General features: G+C 43.2%; 1 protein-coding gene across 1 annotated transcript in view; it reads left to right on the top strand.

Annotated features, from left to right (window-relative positions):
- Nucleotides 1-21,358, top strand: part of mtrr (5-methyltetrahydrofolate-homocysteine methyltransferase reductase) — a 36,652-nt gene that overhangs the window by 6,936 nt on the left and 8,358 nt on the right. The window contains exons 4-12 of the mRNA XM_066676565.1: nt 247-364; nt 1,443-1,839; nt 3,964-4,080; nt 5,163-5,316; nt 5,940-6,028; nt 6,727-6,907; nt 10,562-10,604; nt 13,241-13,424; nt 14,015-14,133. Coding sequence (XP_066532662.1) covers nt 247-364; nt 1,443-1,839; nt 3,964-4,080; nt 5,163-5,316; nt 5,940-6,028; nt 6,727-6,907; nt 10,562-10,604; nt 13,241-13,424; nt 14,015-14,133 — 1,402 coding nt within the window. The remainder of the gene's footprint in view (nt 1-246; nt 365-1,442; nt 1,840-3,963; nt 4,081-5,162; nt 5,317-5,939; nt 6,029-6,726; nt 6,908-10,561; nt 10,605-13,240; nt 13,425-14,014; nt 14,134-21,358) is intronic.

Below are 21,358 nucleotides of genomic sequence, written 5' to 3'. Positions count from 1 at the left end.
CAGAGAGTGAGGCCAGTTGTTGGACTCAGGAGGCGGAGGCATCGCCAGATATCAAACCAGTGACCTCCTGATGATAGGGTTAAATCCACAGAGGAGAGAGAGAAACCACAGTGTGTGCTCACGTGTAACCCCGCCCCCAACACGCAACACACCTGCATTGCTTTTATAGATTTGTGTCTTTGTGTATTGATTATTTGCCTGTGATTCGAATCCACATCTTATCCTTTGTTTCTGTATCTCATGTAGCTTTGGGAGACACAAATTACGCAAACTTCTGCAACTGTGGGAAAACAATAGACAGGCGTCTGCAGCAACTTGGAGCAAGACATTTCTACCCAACTGGTCACGCTGACGACGGCACGGGGTGAGGATGTCAAACGAGTTAACGAACTATTAGAGAGACATTCAGAGATCTGACAATGAATCAGGTCCTCGTTCCGCAGTTCCTGGCATCTCAGTCAGTACAACAAAATTTACACACAATAGTGATCAGGGGACTTGAACACACACCTGTAGAGGGCAGCCACCTCAGAGCCTGGGGAGCAGCTGCGGGTTTTTACACACATCAGGGTCACTGCTAGGTTGAGAGTGGTTTACTTGCCAAGAATATCTTGACAGGAGCAGCTTTGATGGACAACACAATGCAAATACAGTTTCTAAAGCTTTACTGTGACATTATTATTGTTATTATTATTATCGAAGTGTCTCAGTGATTTTAGTCACTATTTTGTCAATATTTTTGTCATATTCCATGGTGAAGGAGGTTTTCGTAGGTTTTCTCAAGAATGGAGGCAGCGGAGAAGGAGTTTAGTGATGAAATGTATAGCGCAAATCACACAAAGCCTTCAAGGACGAGGCAAACCTCTGGCGCTGAAGCATGCTCCACACTCAAATCCACAAAATGAGCGAAAGTATCACTCGAAGGAAGGACAATTCTGGCAGCTGTAGAGAATTATAGAAAATAGCTGCCTACAGACATGTTATGAACATTTTTTCTAGTCATTATTTACTGCCATTAAAAGTTTTCAATGTGAAAAATGACCAGTGAGTGATTTTTTTATCTGTTATGAAAGATTAAAGGATGGCATGGTTGTGGACTTGATATTTTTGGTTGGGGATCTGTTGTCAGGCACAGTAGTGACGGTTTAAAAAAACTTCAGTAGCACTGCTGTATCTGATCCACACTATAAAACAAACCTATTGTGTGAATCAAGTAGCCACTCCTTATCCAGTGTAAATCCATCATAAACTTTACTGACATCCTGTGGTATTAAAGACTTTACCCCAGCCCCCTATGTAAAACGAATCGTGTCTGAATCAGGCTTAATGGTACACCAGCATGGGATCTGTTTCCAATAAACTGGCCAGTACTTGTCCTAATTACCTCTTTATACTGTGATGGGTAATAACACAGTTATCACTTTCTGCTGGTGTCTGTCCAGGTTGGAGATCGTGGTGGACCCGTGGATCGAGGGACTTTGGGATGCTCTAAAGAAAGCCTTTGCCAAGATGTCTGCCACAAATCAAGAGGCCACTGCTCAAGGTGCTATCGCTGAGAAAAAGACAGAGCAAGACTCACAGATCCAGGAGAAACTGGACTCCTCTGTGGTCAGCCTTCATCTTTTGAAGCTCAGTGATGTGGAGACTAAAAAGAATGTAGCAGAACCGTCGGTGTCGGAGAGTGAAAACTCTGAGACGTCCGGAGCCCCTTTGGGGGCGTCTTTGATCCGGTCAGTTCCTCCTCTGTCTGGCTCTTCTCTCAACGTCCCTGCCCTGCCCTCGTCTTTTCTGGACGTCTGTTTGGAAGAAATCCCTGCTGAAGAGGTGGAGGGTGCTCAGGTATGTTCCTCTGTTACAGTAACAGTCTCGACTCGTTTACACCTGATACTGGAGCATTGCTGATTATTTGACAGCATTCAGTCACATAAAGATTAGTGATGTCAGGTGCTGATGATTAGATTTGGGACCGGAGCCTCCCCTGAATCACTGGGTGCAAGGCAGGAAAACACAGTGGACAGAGCAGCACACATTCACCCTCTCACTCACTCCTGTGGAGAATTTCACTCCTCAGTCACACACTCACTCTCACCTGTGGACAAATTCACACACTCACCCAGTCAATCATTCACCTGTTCACTCACTCACTCACACTTGTGGAAAATTTCACACACCCAGTCACTCACTCACTCACTCACTTTTGTGGACAATTTCACACACTCACCCAGTCACCCACTTACTCTTTCACTCATTCACTTTCACCTGTGGACAATTTCACACTCTCATCCACTCACTCACTCACTCACTCTCCCCTCTGGAGAATTTCACACACTCACCCAGTCACCACTTACTCTTTCACTCATTCACTTTCACCTGTGGACAGTTTCACTCACTCACTCACTCACTCATTCACTCGCTCACTCACCCCTCTGGAGAATTTCACTCACTCACTCATTCTCAACTGTGGACAGTTTCACACACTCACCCACACTTGTGGATAATTTCAAACACTAACCCACTCACTCACTCTCACCTGTGGACAAATTCACACACTCACCCAGTCAATCATTCACCTGTTCACTCACTCACTCACACTTGTGGAAAATTTCACACACCCAGTCACTCACTCACTCACTCACTTTTGTGGACAATTTCACACACTCACCCAGTCACCCACTTACTCTTTCACTCATTCACTCTCACCTGTGGACAATTTCACACTCTCATCCACTCACTCACTCACTCACTCACTCTCCCCTCTGGAGAATTTCACACACTCACCCAGTCACCACTTACTCTTTCACTCATTCACTTTCACCAGTGGACAGTTTCACTCACTCACTCACTCACTCACTCACTCACTCATTCACTCGCTCACTCACCCCTCTGGAGAATTTCACTCACTCACTCATTCTCAACTGTGGACAATTTAACACTCACCCACACTTGTGGATAATTTCAAACACTCACCCACTCACTCACTCACTCTCAACTGTGGACAATTTCACACTCTCATCCACTCACTCACTCACTCACTCACTCTCAACTGTGGACAATTTCACACTCTCATCCAGTCACTCACTCACTCACTCTCAACTGTGGACAGTTTCACACACTCACCTAGTCACTCACTCACCCACACTTGTGGATAATTTCAAATACTCACCCAGTCACCCAGTCACTCACTCACTCACTCACTCACTCTCCACTGTGGACAATTTCACACTCTCATCCACTCACTCACCCACACTTGTGGATAATTTCAAACACTCACCCACTCACTCACTCACTCTCAACTGTGGACAATTTCACACTCTCATCCACTCACTCACTCACTCACTCACTCTCAACTGTGGACAATTTCACACTCTCATCCAGTCACTCACTCACTCACTCTAAACTGTGGACAGTTTCACACACTCACCTAGTCACTCACTCACCCACACTTGTGGATAATTTCAAACACTCACCCAGTCACTCACTCACTCTCTACTGTGGACAATTTCAAACACTAACCCACTCACTCACTCACTCATTCACTCTCAACTGTGGACAGTTTCACACACTCACCTAGTCACTCACTCACCCACACTTGTGGATAATTTCAAACACTCACCCAGTCACTCACTCACTCTCTACTGTGGACAATTTCACACTCTCATCCACTCACTCACTCACTCACTCACTCACTCACTCACTCACTCACCCAGTCATTCACTCATGAAAATGAAGAAACCCCAAGCCCTTTGATGGACTGGTGTCTGTCCAGGGTGTGTTCCTGCCTTGTCTCCAGTGGTTCCAGGTAGGCTCTGGACTTGCCTCGACCCTGATCAGAATAAAGTGTTTACAGAAGAAGAATGAATTAATGGAAAGTGAAATTCAGTGTCACAGCTAATATAAGATGGAAATGAGTTTTTGTCTGTAGTTTGTGCTTGTGCTGAAACAGCTTGGCTCTCTGTCCCACAGGAGGATGCCCATCATGTGGCGGAGGAAGGCTTTTATGAAGTGCCAGTTTCAAGAGCGCTTCATTTAACTGGAGATGATGCGGTGAAAAGTGCCATCTTACTGCAGCTCGACCTCTCTGTATGTTTACATTCATCTCACTGCACTTTGAAGCTTCACAAATTAACACCATGATGAAGTCACTGGACTTTTCTTCATCTTCTTCATGTTTTCCATGTGTTTTTATAAAGAATATAGTCTTTACTTTTTTATTTGGAGCTTTAGTTTTCATAATGTTGATACTGTCAATACATTTGAGCTAAACACATTTGGAGGAGAACATTTAAATCGGACATATACTTGATTTGATTTGATTGGATTCTCCCCTCTTCTCCATAGTAGAACACAGTTCTGTTTTTTAATGAAACATCAGTGACCTGCTTTGGTCTAAACCCCACAGCAGTGTTCTTCCCCTGTGTAAACAGCCCTGTCCAGAACGTCCGCTTTCAGCACCTGTTCCTTTTAATGATAATGAGCCGCTCGCTGTTCACCCCGACCCCGAGCGCACTGCAGTGAGGAGCGAGGAGCAGAGGCTCTGGTTTTAGCCGTTTTCTCTCGATTTTCTTTTTTCTCCGTTCTTGTTTTCTCCGTTTTTACTCAGTGCTCTTATTTCTTTGTGCTTGTTGTGTCTGTTTTGCTGCTCTTAACCTCATCTTTGTGCTCTCACATTAATGTGGGTCCAGCGCTGTGATTGGACAGACTCAGATGAGAGGGCGGGGCGATTCTAAAGTCTCTGCACTTGATGTCAGAAGCGGAGTAGAATCAGAACTCTTTCATGTTATCTGACATAGGCAGCACATAGGAAACTGACTGGGTGGTCTTGTTTCACAGTGTGTGGGTTGGTGGTCTCCAGATCCCCTCATTAATGTGCACAAGCACTGAACAAGAGATTATTTTCATAATTTGCTTTTGCGTTACTGATGGCTCAACAGGTTTGCAGTCTAATGGAAATTGCATTAGACTGCATTAGACATTGCGAGGTAAACACATTCAAACGTGTAACAATAACTTAGTAAAACATTACATTTATCACAGTAATTATAACATCACCCAGCCCTATTTAGAACTGAAATACAGAATCTTAGTAACCATACTGTAATAGACATATTGGCAGTTGTACTTTTCTCTCTGCAGTTTCATAGAGTTATCTTGCCTCTCTCCAGGATCAGGACCTGCTTTACCAGCCAGGCGATGCCTTTGATGTCCGGTGTCCAAACCGAGACGACGAGGTGGAGCAGCTGCTGCTGAGACTGGGGTTAAAACACCAAAGAAACCAGAGAGTTCACCTCCAACTGCGCAAAGACACTAAGAAGAAAGGTGCAGCTTCTTTTTTGAAGACACTCTCAATTCTGTCAATGCTCTCTGTCCTATTTAGTTTCTCAGTTGCATCAGGGCCATGGTGGTGACATTCTTTTAGATCAGTGTGGGGGAGGGGGCGGGGGGCTACTAGGGACATGAGAGAGAGAGACAGAGAACATAAAAGAAGAGACTGAAAAGTAAATGTAGTCATTGCAGATATCCACTAGTTAAAGGAACACTAGGCAAGATTTGTTCATTTTGCTCCTGAGCTCCCCCTAAAGTTGCAGAGTGTAATTCACTTTTATAGCACAGTAATCAAAGGGGGCGGGGTCCTACCCTCCTTCAAAATTAGCAATGACAGAGGCTTACTGGAACTTCACAGTGATTTGGAAGCTGTAATTCTAAGGTACAAAAAAAACCCTATTCCGATGTAAAAGAAGCACCATTCTCTAGTCATTGATAACATTCAGAATGTAATTCAAAGGCATTTATGATTTTAGATCACATGGTGGTCAACTTTAGGTTGATTTTTTTTATAATTCTATTCAACACAGCCCATATAAATTTATTCTATTCTTCATATATATATATATGTGTGTCACTGTCCAGGTATTAAAGGCTTTGTGCTTTTGCTTCACCAGGAGCTCAGCTTCCCTCTTACATCCCCAAGAAATGTTCTCTGGAGTACCTTCTGACCTGGTGCTTGGAGATACGAAGTACACCCAAAAAGGTGCAGTTCTGATACTCTCAGACTCTGACAGTTTCACTCACTCAGACCCTCACACATTCACAGCAGTGGACAGTTTCACACAGTTACTACTAACCGCATTTGTGTTTGGATTGTGGGAGGACACCAGAGCACCTGGAGGAAACCCACACAGACACAGGGAAAACACAACACACTGTGTACAGATGGAGGAGGATCCCACCCAGTACCCTGAGCACTCAAACTAAATGAACTACATTGAATTAAACAGGATTATTGTTGCTCATTTTTGGAATAAAACAAAGTCAGTGTTCTTTAAAACAACACTATGTAAACACTAGGTATTTTTGTCCCTGAGCTCCCCTTAGAGTTACAAGGTGTGGTTCATTTTTAAAGCACTGTCCTAAAATCAAGTGGGACGGGGGGGAAGAAAATTTTACAAAGTGCAGTTTCTGCAGTGCTGAGCCAGTAGTTGTGGTGGCAGAGGCTCTATTCTCCATAATACAGCTGAGTGGAACACCATAACGATTTTGAAGCTGTAATTTTAAGGTAAAAATATTAACTACAGTTCCTTTAAAATCTCTATAAAGTCCAAAATATACAGAGGAAACTAAAATAACAGAGAGGATCATAAGGATGATGAAATATATCCACATCACCCCATCTGCTGTTAATGTTTTATTGTTCTAAGCAGACTGAGAGGATGTTTTACTCTGTTCCAGGCGTTTGTTCGATCTCTGGTGGAGTGGACTCGGGACGGAGGAGAGAAAAGGCGCCTGCAAGAGCTCTGCAGCCGCGAGGGATCTGCCGATTACAACAGATTCATACGAGACACTAACACCTGCTTACTGGATCTCCTCCAGGCCTTTAAATCCTGCTCTCCCCCTCTCAGCCTCCTCATTGGTCAGTCAGCTCCCATCACTTTAACACCTACTGTAGAGTCCACAATCTGTTTGTTCTCCACCCTTAAATGTGTTGTTTTATTGCCGCTATTGAGAAATCTTAATTTACATCTCTTGAATGATTAAAAGTTTCATTGATGATGGTACTTAATTTGTTGCCAGATATTGACCAGTAGTTGTGCGCACTGCCTGAACGTGAAAGGATCTGTAACACTCAAAGCTCATTGTGTATTTTTGTCAGCTTCACTGAAACATGCCTTTTGTATTTCTACAATTACAAACTGTAGTCCATCTCTTCATTAATGGTCAAGACCCCATAGTACATCCAAGATTAGGTATGATTTGTCTGGTGGATCATTCTCAGACAATGACGTGGTGGTGGTGGTGTGTTGTGCTGGTGCGAGTGGATCAGACACAGCAGTGCTGCTGGACTGAGAATAATCCACAACCAAAAACATCCAGACAAGAGCGTCCTGTGTCCACTGATGAAGGTGGACCAACAAGGTAGGAGTGTCTAACAGATTGGACAGAGAGTGGACACGATTTAAAACTCCAGCAGCACTGCTGTGTCTGATCCACTCACACCAGCACAACACACACTAACGCACCACCACTGCAGTGCTGGGAATGATCCACCGCCCACTGACCATTGAAGAACAGGCTGAAAGGGCAATAAAGAACAGCCTATGAGAAGAGAGGTTATTTATATACATTGTAACAGTCACAGTAACAAAAATAGCCTACTTAAACCTAAGGAATTTGTAGATGTTGGAAAAGAGTCATGTAAAATGAAACAGATAATGACTCATGGTCCATACCACTTCATAAACCACAGTAAAGTGGATCTGCAGGGGATTTAACGCAAGACAAATGTAGGATAGAGTGTCTTTTAAATAAAAAAACTGCTCTGAGGGTTTTTAGGAGTCTCCACCAGGTGGCAGTATAATGACATTAAATTGATCTTGACTGGATCTGTGGTAAATAAAATGCATCTCAGCCAGCAGCCAACAACAGGCTGTAATTTGATCAGGGGGCTCAGGGGAGTGAACTCTCTGTACGGAGTGGATGCACCTATTTGATATTGGTCTATTACTGTAGCCAGCAAGAAAGATCACGTCTTCAGGGGTGAGGTTATATCCACCGTAACGTTAATGTGCCTCAGCTCTGAAAAGCACTAAAATTGGCGCTGAGTGGAGGTGTGCTGCCTGCTCCGTTTTTAAAGAGCAGATGGCACGGCTGATGAAGTCTGCAGAGGAGTCCACTTTGCGCAGGCGGACGGGTCTTTGTCAGAGTATTTTTAGGACATTGTGACGGTCATTAAATGGGAACAACTGGCCGGTGTGTCTGCATAGCTCTCGCTGAAGTATTTTAGGACGTCATCATGAGCTTTTAATTAGTGCTGTTGTTGTACTTTGGCATAAAATCCACTTTTGTCTCGAGTATCAGCCAAGGCACTGTTGGCATCTGAAGCTTTGTGCTGGAGCTCTGAGGCTGAAGTGGCTTAAAAGTAATGGACGTTTATACTCCACCAGTTATGAACATGCCTCGAGGTATGTGAGGTTGTTGAGTCATTTTTTTAGAGTTACTAAAGCAGTGTTATTGGCATAAACACAAACATAAACCGATATTCCTAAAACTAAACTATAGGGAAACTGCTACTCCATTGTTTTTAATAGAGCCACAATGGATAACTCCACCACTACTTTCATGAAACCTTTCACTGAATCCACAGCCAATATTGGGGGACTTAATGCCCGTCAGGGTCAACTTTGGCATTGGTTATAGTGCCCTTAGACTCATATGCAGCTGCTCCAGAGTGTGCCGTATGATATCATGCTTTCCTGTAAAGTTAAACCCACTCTGTGTACATTATTTGTTTGGTGGAATATTCTCAGTTTAGCATTTACACTGACTGAGGTGCCTCAAAACTCTAGTAGCACTGCTGTGTCTGATCCACCATCACAACACACTAACACATCACCACAACCACGTCAGTGTCACTGCGGGGGTTCTGACCATTGAAGAACAGGGCGAAACGGGGCAGACAAAGTAAACAGGAAAATTTTGGGATAAATGGTCTGTAATGGTGGAACAACACAGAGCTGGGAGAATGGACAGTGAGTTCAGAAATAACAAGGACATTTCACTTTTGCCTTGTTGTTGTTTACAGTGTATATCAAGTCCAAATTTTAATTAAAATAAACTAATTAGTGCTTATTTAAGTTAATGTACGGATAAAATAGTGGCTGAAATTATAGGTTTTCGTTTTAAATGCTTTTCAGATGTTGCTGAAACTACTCCTGTAACGCTCCACAGCTTGAGGAGTGACGTCACGCCATGTGCTAGTTATTGAGCTCTTTCAGTGAAGAGGAGACTCGATTTTCAGCAGCTGCTCCGAATATTTAATCCTTAATTGTAATTCATTGGTGACGTTGAGGACCCTCAGCTCTCGCATATGGTGTTGTTTAGACTGATCTGGAGACACGAGAGGGGGGTAAACAGAGCCCCTACCTACCAGTGACAGATGAAAACTAATCATAAACACTCTGTTAAAGTTAATAAACGCCTGCATCTGTGCTGTTTACACAGCAGAACTGACACTGTAAAGTAAGAGCTCAATTAATTACATACAGCGTCCACATTTTATTCAGCAGAAGCTTAGAATTCGTGTCCAATAATCACAATGAGTGTTTGTTATTCATTGATCAGTCATTCACATCACTGAGAGGAATATGCAGATGAGTCTGTAATTGTGTGCTGGGCTGAATAAATTCAAACAATCCCAGTGGTGTTGGATGGAGCTTCATCACTCCAAAGAAAACTGTCACACTGCTCCACAGCCGGGCTTTAACACCTCTGTAGCTTATGGTTCGTTTCTGGACAGTTTCTTTATAAAACCGATGTGACCGGCTTTTATTAATTTATTTATTATTTTTAGATCAAAGGCCACAGTACCTCTTGTTTCTTTAAGTGATAATGAGTCGCTCGCTGTTTACCCCGACCCCGAGCACACAGCAGTGAGGAGTGAGGAGCAGAAGCTCTGGTTTTTAGCCGTTTTCACTCTGTTCTCTTTCTTCCCCGTTTTCGTTTTTACTCAGTGCTCTTACCTCTCTGCACTCGTTGTGTCTGTTTTTGCTGTGTTTAACCTCGACTTTGCCGTTTCACATAAACACGGGTCCAGCGCTGTGATTGGACAGACTCGGACGAGGAGGCGGGACAGGCAGCACATAGGAAACTGACTGGGTGGTCTTGTTTCACAGTGTGTGGGTTGGTTGTCTCCAGATCCTCGCATTAATGTGCACAAGCACTGAACAAGAAGTATTTTTCATAACTTGTCCACTTTTAAAGTATCGCTATCACTCCTCCTCGTCGTGCCACATCTAAATGTCCAAACTTAGCCCTGGACACTGAGGTAATGTCAGCCCTAATCATTGCCCAAGGACAAGCTGAGAATGAAAACTTTCCACAGAGAAAACCAATCTGCAAAACAAAATTACATGGATCGAAGGTCAAGTAGTGTCCGTGTCCACTCTCCAACACCCTTCCAGCAACTTCCACTGAGTTGGAAGTGAAGAAGATGACAGGGATAACACTAAATGTCCTTAAATTCAGTCCTCTATCTCACCACCTGTGCTTCTTTTTCTCTTTATTACAGAACATTTACCCAAGCTCCAGCCCCGAGCCTACTCCGCTGCCAGGTAAATAGGCCTCGTTTCAACCACCTGTGTTTTATATTTGAAATCAGGTTTTAGGTCATTATTTATGGCAACAGTCAGAAGTTTAGTCACTTGGTTTCTATGTTTTTGGAATTTCAGATTAAGGATTTATAGTCAAATGCTTGAAAGGAGTAAGGCACATATAAATATCATAGTTACAATTAACATATTCATTTACAGAGGCAACAGATTAAATGAAAAACAGTTGAAATGTTGCAAAGTCATCTCAGGTGTCTCCTACTCTCACTACACCCCAGTTCTCCCAGGTTCTGAGTCTTAATGCACTCACTGCACTTTAATTCTTCACAAATTAAACACCATGATGATGTCATGGGACTTTTCTTCATGTCTGGAGGGCTGTGAAATGTTTTCAATCTGCTTTTTTTTCTTTATTCTGGTAATATTTGAACAAAGAGTGGTCAGAAAATCTGCTCTATTTGGTGTAAAGTGATAATGTTATATAAATATCCATTAGAGGAACATTTAACAGAACATATTTAAAGTTCTTAGATTGCTCATAACGTTGATTCTGTCAATACATTTGACCCAAACACATTTGGAGGAGAACACTTAAAGTGGACATATATTTGATTTGATTTGATAGGATTCTGCTCTCGTCTCCACAGTAGAACACAGCTCTGGTTGTTAATGACCCGTCTGTGACCTGCTTTAGTCCAAACCCCACAGCAGTGTTCTCTCTCCCTGTCTAAACAGAACCTCTCCCTTTAAATGATAATGAGCCGCTCGCTGTTCACCCTGACCTTTAGTGCACAGCAGTGAGGAGCGAGGAGCGAGGAGCAGAAGCTCTGGTTTTTAGCCGTTTTCGCTCTGTTCTTTTTCTTCTCTGTTCGCATTTTCTCCATTTTTACTCAGTGCTCTTATTTCTCAGCCCGTGTTGTGTCTGTTTTGCTGCATTTAACCTCGAGTTTGTGCTCTCACATAAACACGGTTCCAGCCCTGTGATTGGACAGACCCAAACTAGGGGACGGGCCAAGTTCCTGCACTTCACATCAGAAGTGGAGCCGAATGAGAGTCCTGTTTTTTTGACATAGGCAGCACACAGAAAAATAGCAAGGTGGTTTCACAGTGTGTGAGTTGGTGTGCTCCAGATCCCCACATTAATGTGAATGGTCAATGAATAGAGGATTTTTTAAAAGTAGTTTTCAGTACATTAGTTGGCGTTTCAGGGTGAGGTAAAGGTATAATGATTTAATCATGCGTTTAATGCCAGTCAAGATGGTGTTTGACAGTAAGAGAAGAAAAAGAAGCAGATGTCAGACGTGTTTTGGCTGATTGATTATCTTTGGGAGAAATGTGGGAAACTGTAGGTTTGATTTTGAGGCGAACTATCAGTTTCACTGCGAGGCTTGCACTGTTTCGAGCAGGAGCTATTCATTCTTCTCGAATCCGTGAGCGAGAGCGTGGAGTGTAAAGATGCTGCTCTCAGAGCAGGCTGACACTCTCATTTGTTTTCTGCACATCTCCTTGGCCTGTGAGAGGATCCGTGTCTAGACTAATGGCGGTGACAGAGTGTAATGATGTTGATAGGGCCCTTTTTACTTTTTCTCCCCCCCCCCACAAGTAGCTGCATTAGGGCACTAAAATATTAATGTTCGGTCAGCAGGGTTCCCCCCAGAAGTGGACTGACCACTGAGGGAAAGATAATGATGTGTGTAGTCAAGATCCACTACACACATCATTATCTGGGGGTTCATAAGGTAGCTTTAAAAACCACTACTGGAGCTAGATGAGTTTTCCCTGTGGAAGTGGTGTAAAGTTACATGCAGAATTTGATTGGACTGATTTGGTTTAGAGCAGAGAACAGGTGCAATTTCCCCAAACTCTCACAAAGGTCCTGGTTTGAAACAAACGTTCATGTCCCATTTAACGTGATAGATCCGATACAGTAACAATAACAACACTGCACCCAGTTGTGTTCATTGTCACATTTTGTTCTCACATTAATATGAGGATTGGAGCAGAGAGCAGAGTAACTGAGGGAACTTCAGCTTCAGCCAAATACAGAAGACCTTTCCTTTCTACAGTTTTTACTGAACACTGCAGATTCACACTGGATCAACATCACTCTGTGATTATTATTGCTACGTAATTAAACCTCTACGTAATTAAAGATGCACCCACTGCAGATTCATACTGGATTAAAATCCCTCCTCGAACAAACAATACACACACTCTGCAAATTCATACTGCATTCAAATCTCTCTACAAATGACAACTACACCCACAGCTGATTCATACTGGATTTATATCACTCTCTAATTAAATCTACACCCACGGCTCAATATAAACTACACAAACTGCTGATTCACACTGGATTAAAAACACTCTTCAATAAAAGCTACACACACTGTGGATTATAATGTACTACAATCTGTCCCCAAATAAGAGATATGCACACTTCTGATTCTGATTCAATAAAACATAGCCACTGTTGATTCACGCTGGTTTAAAGTTACTTCACAAAGAAGCCTACACCCAGTGCAGGTACTGGATTAAAATCAGCCCGGAGCCATTGCTGAAAAGCCATGCGTTGCAGATTGTAATTGAGATTGCAAAATGCGTTTTAAAAAATGTGTGTGTGTGTTATTTCTGTATAGCTCTGGCCTCAGGACCCCGGGGAGAGTGGACATTGTGTTCAGTTTGGTGGAGTTTCCAGCGTGTCCAGAGCATCCAGAGAGGACAGGGCTGTGTAGCGGGTGGTTAACGCACCACGTCTCCACCATCCTGCAGCCCTCTGGGACTAAAGTCTTGGCAGAAAAGGCTCGTTCAGACTCGCCCAAGGTGAGAACACGCAGACTCGGTCTGTCCTTGGGGCAGGACGTCCTCCTTCTTCCTACAGAGCCATAATGAATCCTCTGGCTCTGAGCTTCTCCCTAAAGCACAAACACAGCTCATCACAGGCCTGGCAGAGACTGATTTACTCCACACTGCAGAGAGGGAGAGGTAGAGAAAAACAGAGAGAGAAATGGGGAGAGATAGATAGAGAAATGTAGACACAGAGATGGTGGGGAGAGGGAGAGAGATGATGAGAAAAGGAGCGATATTTAGGAGAGCAACAGAGGTAGAGAGAGACCTAGGAGGGAGAAGGAGAGAGACAGAGAGAGAGAGTGAGTTTAGTCCAAGTGTAGAACACATGACCAGCTCAGGGTTGATGGAGAAATGTATTTTATGTCCAACAGTTTGTAGATGCTGCTTGTACTGAGTGATTTAAGCTGCTTTTAAGGTGCCCACATCCACCACGCTCAATTTCAAGTGTCAGCTAGAGAGGTTTAATTATCTTTATTCAGTGGAACACTAACTAATAGTCTCTGTTTCATGTTTTGTCTTGAGTAGTGTGAAAATAAACTCATCTTCCATGTCTTCCATGTCAGATTCACATAAGACCACGGGCCAACAACATTTTCCGTTTGCCCCCGGACCCCTCTGTTCCCTTAGTGATGGTGGGTCCAGGTACAGGTGTGGCTCCCTTTATCGGCTTCCTCCAGCAAAGGTACACTCTCAGGTTTAACCTGTCTTTAAGGCATAAGATTTCTAGAGATGTAAGATGCAAAGTCTTTAACTGACTTCACTGACAGAAACTCACCCACATTTAACAGAGTGTAGGATCTCCACAAGGGGGCTCCATCCTCTGTCATGAGTTTTCTGCTGGTGTGGCAGTGGCCTTCACAAATGTGATTGACTTTTGTAGAATATTCACAGTTGGAAGTGACCAAAGGGAAATTATACACTGATAAATTTAATTTAGAGGAATCCAATTCTTCTTCCACTTCAGAATTCTTCTAAAGTTTCAGGAATGTTAAAAAACTGCATCTGTTTTTACAAACAAACCAACAAAAAACATACTCTGTTTTAATAGGACTTAACTTCCAGGGGAGAATGTGTCTGCTTTAAACCAGAAGTGAGGGCTGCTCAACATGAATATCCCTTAGCTCTTCTCCTAGTAAACAGCCTGGCGTTGGGCTTAAGTTACGCAGCTAAAGCAGAAGTCCTCCTTAATAAAATTGCCCCAGGTCTGAGACCAGTGTAATTTTAGGAGTTTTGTCATGGCTTCATTTTATATTCATGAAGCTTGTCGTCACCTCTGCCACTTAACAAGGGGGAAATATTGTCTCCGAAGGTTTGCTGACTGTCATGTTGAATGGTAAATATTAATCATGTTGGAGCGAGTTTGTGCTGCTGTGTTATAATAAGTTCAGGGGTTTTTATTATTCCCAGACACTGTAGTCAGAGATGGAAACCTGGCCTTCAGCAGAACTCACAACACTCTGTGATTTACTGCACCTCACAATAAACACAGTGATTATCCTGTTATGTGTGTGTGGTGTTAAAAAGAAAATAGACACTTGTAGGAACGGAAGGCTGTTGTGGTTTAGTCTGTGATGCGTGAAAACATGAAATGTGCTTTTATTGTCATTGCACAGCAGAACGTGAAATTGTGCTTCTGCGTTTAACGCGTCCGTGGCCGTGAACACACACACACACACGCACGCGCACACACAAAAAACAGTTTCTAGCCTAGTACTTGGGGATTAGGTGGCTTGCTTAAAGGCACTACAGCCATACCTGTTTAGGGAGGAGACAGCGCGGTTGCTTTATTTACCCCACCCGATTTTGATCCTGTTGGTCCAGGGAATCATCCAGAGCCCACTTCTCTAACCTTGAGGCCATGGCCACGCATCATAGAGTCAATAAACACACAAAAAATCTCTAATACCAGACAGATATACAGTAGTAATAGGCATGTGGATAACTCTCTGGATCTGGGCCCCACCAACCCACACACTGTAAAATAATAAAGCCTAAGTCAGAAAACAGGATAAAACGAGCCGTTCTGATTGTGCTCCATTTCTGACATCAAGGGCAGAGACTTTAGAATTGCCCCGCCCCGACGTCTGGGTGTGTCCAATCACAGCACTGGACCCGCGTTTATGTGAGAACCAAAAGACAAGTTTAAATGCAGCAAAACAGACACAACTGAGAAATAAGAGCATTGAGTAAAAACCGAGAAAAACTAGCCAAAATGGCTAAAAACCGTAGCTTCTGCTCCTCGCTCCTCAATGCTGTGCACTCAGGGTCGGGGTGAACAGCGAGCGGCTCATTATCATTTAAAGGAACAGGTGCTGAAAGCGGGCGTTTTGAACAGGGCTGTTTACACAGGGGGAGAACACTGCTGTGAGGATTGTGGGGTTTTAACTAAAGCAGGTCTCAGAGGTGCCTGTACACTGCCAACATAATCAGGTCTATCAGAGTTTACTGAACAACTCCACACAGGTTTAGGTGAGTGCCTGATGTAGACATGCAGTGCTTTCGTTCTTAGTCAGCCTCGTAACTCAATTTTACCTTCTAACTTCATGTCAAACATTTCTGAGCTGCGTTTTCAGTAAAGGCTTCTGTCTATTTTAAGAGAGCAGATGACTTTTACAGTCAGGAGTTTAAAGCAGAGGTGTGCTTTAACAGGTCAGGTATAAATGTCCTCATATAAATGGCACTGAGAAGGCTGTCAGCAGTGCTGAGGATCAGGGTGGAGAGAAGGATTGTGTGGGTATGTGTGGGTGTGTGTGTGCTTGCATACTTGTGTGTATAAAAGGCAGCTGGATGAAATCTGTCACCTCTGAAAGGACGATTTATGTTTTTGCTCCAGTACTGACACACTGAGGCATATGTGAATGGAAGTGTGTGTGTGTCTGTGTCTGGTCAGCTGTGGGTCATTTTCTGCTGTTGTTGTATGTGGTGATATGAAGAATACAACAGTAATCAGAGGGGCTGGTGAATATGAAGATGATTGATGTTTTTCCCCAGTAGAAGGATGCTACCACCTGTGGAAAACAGCACTGCTAATAAATGTCACAGTGTCTCTCTCTCTCACACACACACACACACACACACACACTGCTGTTGACTTCTAAGCCATCAGCTCTGTGGTAGCCTTCTGATGTAACTGAATGTGTGTTGTTTTTCTGTCCTATAAAGTCACCCTAAAATCCCTGAAACCGAGGCCTGTGTTCTGCGATGTTAGTTCAGATTACACTGAGCTTATTTTTCTTGTTTTCCTGTAATCATCCCCTAAATTTAATGAGTTTTCTCCTGCGCCGTCTCATTTTTGATGACATGACTCTGCACTAGCAGTAATTTCACTAATTTTATTTTAATCATTTCTCACTCGTAGCTCTTAGAAACAAGCAGATCGTTCGTGTGGAACGTGGAGAGTCTGCATTATCGGCCCATGTTTAATAACACGGCTTTTCAAACTATGTAAAATAACAAGGAGAATATCTGTTAATATCTGTATTTGTTTACATCGCTCTTAAACCTCACTCCAGTGAGAATCCAGTGGTGCTGAGTAAATACGTGGTGAAGCCCCATGGCTGAGCATTTCCACTTTGAACTTGCAGTGTTCAAAACAGTCTCAGAGACATTGGATTGGGACAGACAGTGTTTAATACCTCACACGGCTAAGGAACCAATCCCGTCAATTCGGGGACGAGGCTTTTGAGCTGCAGACCAGTGGTGGAGGAGTGAGTGTTGATAGAGGAAGGGATTTACTGCCTAAGGTTAGATCTGTGGGTGCTGAATAAAGGAGAATGCATAGATAGTATTTGTAGATTTCTTTTCTGATGCATTTAGGGACTTCTAACTTGGAAATTATTTCTACATCTGTAACTCTAAACAGAGAAGAGTTTTTAGGAGGTCAATCCATGAGCAGAGTAAAGACTTTTTAGCATATGAGAGATTTCATGGTGTTGAGCTTAAATTCAGAGCCTAAAGAAGCTGAAATGTGGAAGTGATATATTTCATTCGAAGTATTTTATCAAAACTGGGTTTTCTTTCTTGGAATTAGAGAGATTTGAGGCAGTGTTTTGGAGGATGTCTCTGTGACTGAGCTGCAGATTATCCTTTTTTTATTCCCCAATCACATTCAGCCCAACACATAATAGAGAGAGGTAGAGGGAGAAGAGGAGGAGGAGGACTATTTTCTCCGCCCAATGTCTGTCCGTCCTCATGTCCAGTCGTAAAGACATTTATGCGTCTAAGGAAGGTTTTAAGTTGAGAAATTCTCCCAAACGCAGTTACCTTTGGTGCCAAGCTTCAATGAAAGATAACAATCGCCATTTTGTCAGCAGGCCACTGTTTGTGTCACAAAAGCCCAGAGCTTCCTTTTTAGCAACAAACAGCATGGGACACTTCGATTTCCTCCTCAGCAAATCAATGAGTGTCAGCGGGCTGCTGGAGAGCCATTGTGCTGAGAGAGAGAGAGAGAGAGAGAGAGAGAGAGAGAGAGAGAGAGAGAGAGAGAGAGAGAGAGAGAGAGAGAGAGAGAGAGAGAGAGAGAGAGAGAGAGAGAGAGAGAGAGAGAGAGAGAGAGAGAGAGAGAGAGAGAGAGAGAGAGAGAGAGAGAGAGAGAGAGAGAGAGAGAGAGAGAGAGAGAGAGAGAGATTAACAGAAAGGGAAAGTGAGCAGGTCCCCACTTGGGGGCAGCCCTGCTTAAAATATGTTAAAGCGACATTCAGTGCATGTGCATCAATTTTAATGTGTACATCTGGAGCCCACCAACCCACACACTGTGAAACAAGACCACCCTGTCCGTTTTCTGTGCGCTGCCTAAGTCCGAAACATGGGATAAAACGAGCCGTTCTGATTCAGCTCCGCTTCTGGCTTTAGAATCGCCCCTCCCTCCTTGTCTGAGTCTGTCCAATCACAGCGCTGGACCCACGTTTATGTGATGGCGCTTGGACTAGGTTAAATGCAGCAAAACAGACACAATGAGAGCAGAGAAAACGACAACTGAGCAAAAACAGCAAAAAAATAGAGCTTCTGCTCCTCGCTCCTCACTGCTGTGCGCTCGGGGTCGGGGTGAACAGCAAGCGGCTCATTATCATTTAAAGGAACAGGTGCTGAAAGCGGGCGTTCTGAACAAGGCTGTTTACACAGAGGGAGAACACTGCTGTGGGGCTCGTGGGGTTTTGACCAAAGCAGGCCACAAACAAAATAATCAAGGAGAATATTTAAACAATCCTCTGATGTTTCCAGGGCAGTAAGTGTCAGACCATGGGCTGTATCCTAATGTGGAAAACAGTTATTGGAGAAAATGTGTGACTAGGTTAGGTTGGAAAACAGAGGAATCTCCATTTAAAAGATGGAATTAAACCATTGGAATGAGCCTGCCTTGACAGATGATGACATACTCTCAGTGAAAATGTTAGTCCAATCCTTAATGTTAACCCTGGCTTTAATCTCCACCTTAATCCCGAGTCTGTGGGTGTAATTTACTTTTTGGACAATGGTGGCTGTGCCCTGTCTGTGGCAGAACTCTTGATTTGTATTCAGGATAGAGTCCAGCTTTTTCATACTGGTATTGATCCCTCTGGGCAGTATAAAGCCAGGCTAAAGCTGCTTTATTGAAGGCCATTTCCAGATTGGACACTGAGCTCCCTAGATGCTAATAGCATCACTTTGGGGCAGTGTCTCTGCTCTGCTTTCTCCAGCAAATATTCTCACACCAAACCCTTATATTATTCAGACTAGATCACTTTTAAACACATTAGAGTCAGCCAAACTTCCACTTGCATTGCTTTTCCCATTAATGCCTCACTTTTACATGCACTTTGGCTAAAAGGTTGCACACACCCATCACACAGTGTTTCTTCTAAAATGAAGTGTATTGTTCCCAATTTGCTGCAGCAGCATCTCTACTGTTCTGAGAAGAGTGTACGCTAGGTATCGTTTGTAAACATTCAGCCACATAAGCATTACAGAGGGCAGGTACACCCCTCTAACTCATTCCAAAAACATTTGAATATCAGTGCAAGTCCTTAGCAAGCTTGTAAACTTCATATTTTGATGGGAAACTGGTTCCTGCTTTATCCAAACATGTCAAAACAAATCTGCCATCAGCTTTGGCTGCGGGAGTGGAGTGGGGTCAGGGGCAGATTCTTCACTGGGCTCTGTTTACCATCAGCCTGGTGCAGGTTAGAAGGAAAACTCCTGCATTTTTAGCCTAATCTGCACCCCTGACGTATGTGTGCGTGTTTGTGGAGTGATTTTCGAGTTTAATGAACTGTCATCTTTGGTTGAGTCACTGACGATGCACAATGCTATTTAGCAGTTTCTCACTCTCTCATGTGACGACAATGTCATTATGGACCAGTATACGATCACAAACTCCATCAGAATGAGAAATGATTTACAGTACTTTGCACAACTTTTAGGCCCCTGTGAGTATGAGGTTTAAAAAGCTATTTTTCTGAGCAGTAAGGGCTTATTTGCTTCAAAAAACAAACAACAAGCATACAAAAACATCCCCTAATGTTAGAATAAAAACAAATCTCATTAGTCCAGTGAGTGTGATACTGTGTGTGTTTGTGTGAATGTGTTGGTTTAACCCTTTCCACACCTCTCCTCGTGACAGTCCAGTATTATTTGAGGTTATTATACAGTGCCTAGTTTTAACGGTTAATAAATACTTCATTACTTTTAATCAAGTGTGCTGTTGTTTTAACAAATCCAAATCATCAAAGAGAACATCTGGAAATGCTTTTTAGAAGAAAAAAAAATCATTTTACTTATTTATTTATTTTTTAAGTTAATTATATAACATTTTGTACAAGAACCATGCTTATTGAAGAGATTTATTTCTTTTAAATAATAATTTTAGGTGCACCTGTTTCAGTTATATTTTAGATATCTGCAGTTGTGAAGCACAGCTATTCATACCTTGTTTTTAAGAGTGTACCTCCTATATCTGCAGAGTACGGTCAATTCCCTCCACTTAGTAAAATGACCATGGTTATAATAGGTGTCGAAACACTTGAAGCAACTGCCCATTGACTTCTATTATAAGTGTGCTCTGACTCAGCATGTTTTGAGTTCTGATCTGAGAGAGCAAAGAAGGGTATTGGAATTATCCTCTGTGTAATCAGGTATGATAGCAGCAGGTGGAGATATGCTCCAGTATTCTCAGCTTTATCTCTAATGGTGCTTTTCTATTGCGTAACTACTCGACTCAGCTCTTTAGTAGCTTTTCCACTTCCACAGCTCCCCCCTAAAATGTAGCCAGTTACATCTTAAAACCCCGTCTCTAATGGGAACAGTGGGCTTTGGAAACCACAACAGTGGCGGTGGTAACATTGTGTTGTTTACTTATAGTGTATTTGTGTGTTGTTGTTGTTGTTGTTTGGGACTGAACACAGCTCCGTCATCAGTTCAGACAGATCAGTAGGGTTTGTTCCTTCCTTGTGGCAGTGTCCAGCTCTCGCTGGATTCTTTCGTCGGCCACCGATCCAAGGAGCATTTGAACCTCTTCAAAAGACCACGGCGCAATTTTACGAGCTACTGTCGTGAGTCGGATAAAAACAAACGTGATCTCTGCTGCAGCTTGAGATTTTACAGATGGAGAGTTGGTGCTGAAGAATGGTTTCTGTATTAATCTGCTTGGGGAAATTCATTCTCTGCATTTAACCCATTCATGATATTGAACAATCAACTGCAGCAGTGGGCAGCCTGCCCAGGGAGTGCCCAGGGAGCAGTTGCTCAAGGGCACTCAACTATGGATAAATTTCTCCTGCTGTTCCTGGGGATTGAACCCGAGGACCTCCGGGCTCAAGCTTGCTTCTCTAATTGTGAGGCCACGGCTGCCCCCCACCGTCTACAAAGCCGTGTAACTGGACAGACATGTCCTTGGAGTTTTGCAACTGATCTCTGATCCTAAGCTGTGCAGT

The sequence above is a fragment of the Hoplias malabaricus genome, chromosome 1 (genome assembly GCF_029633855.1).
Source record: "Hoplias malabaricus isolate fHopMal1 chromosome 1, fHopMal1.hap1, whole genome shotgun sequence".
NCBI lineage: Eukaryota > Metazoa > Chordata > Actinopteri > Characiformes > Erythrinidae > Hoplias > Hoplias malabaricus.
This window is presented reverse-complemented; position numbering and strand designations above follow the sequence as displayed.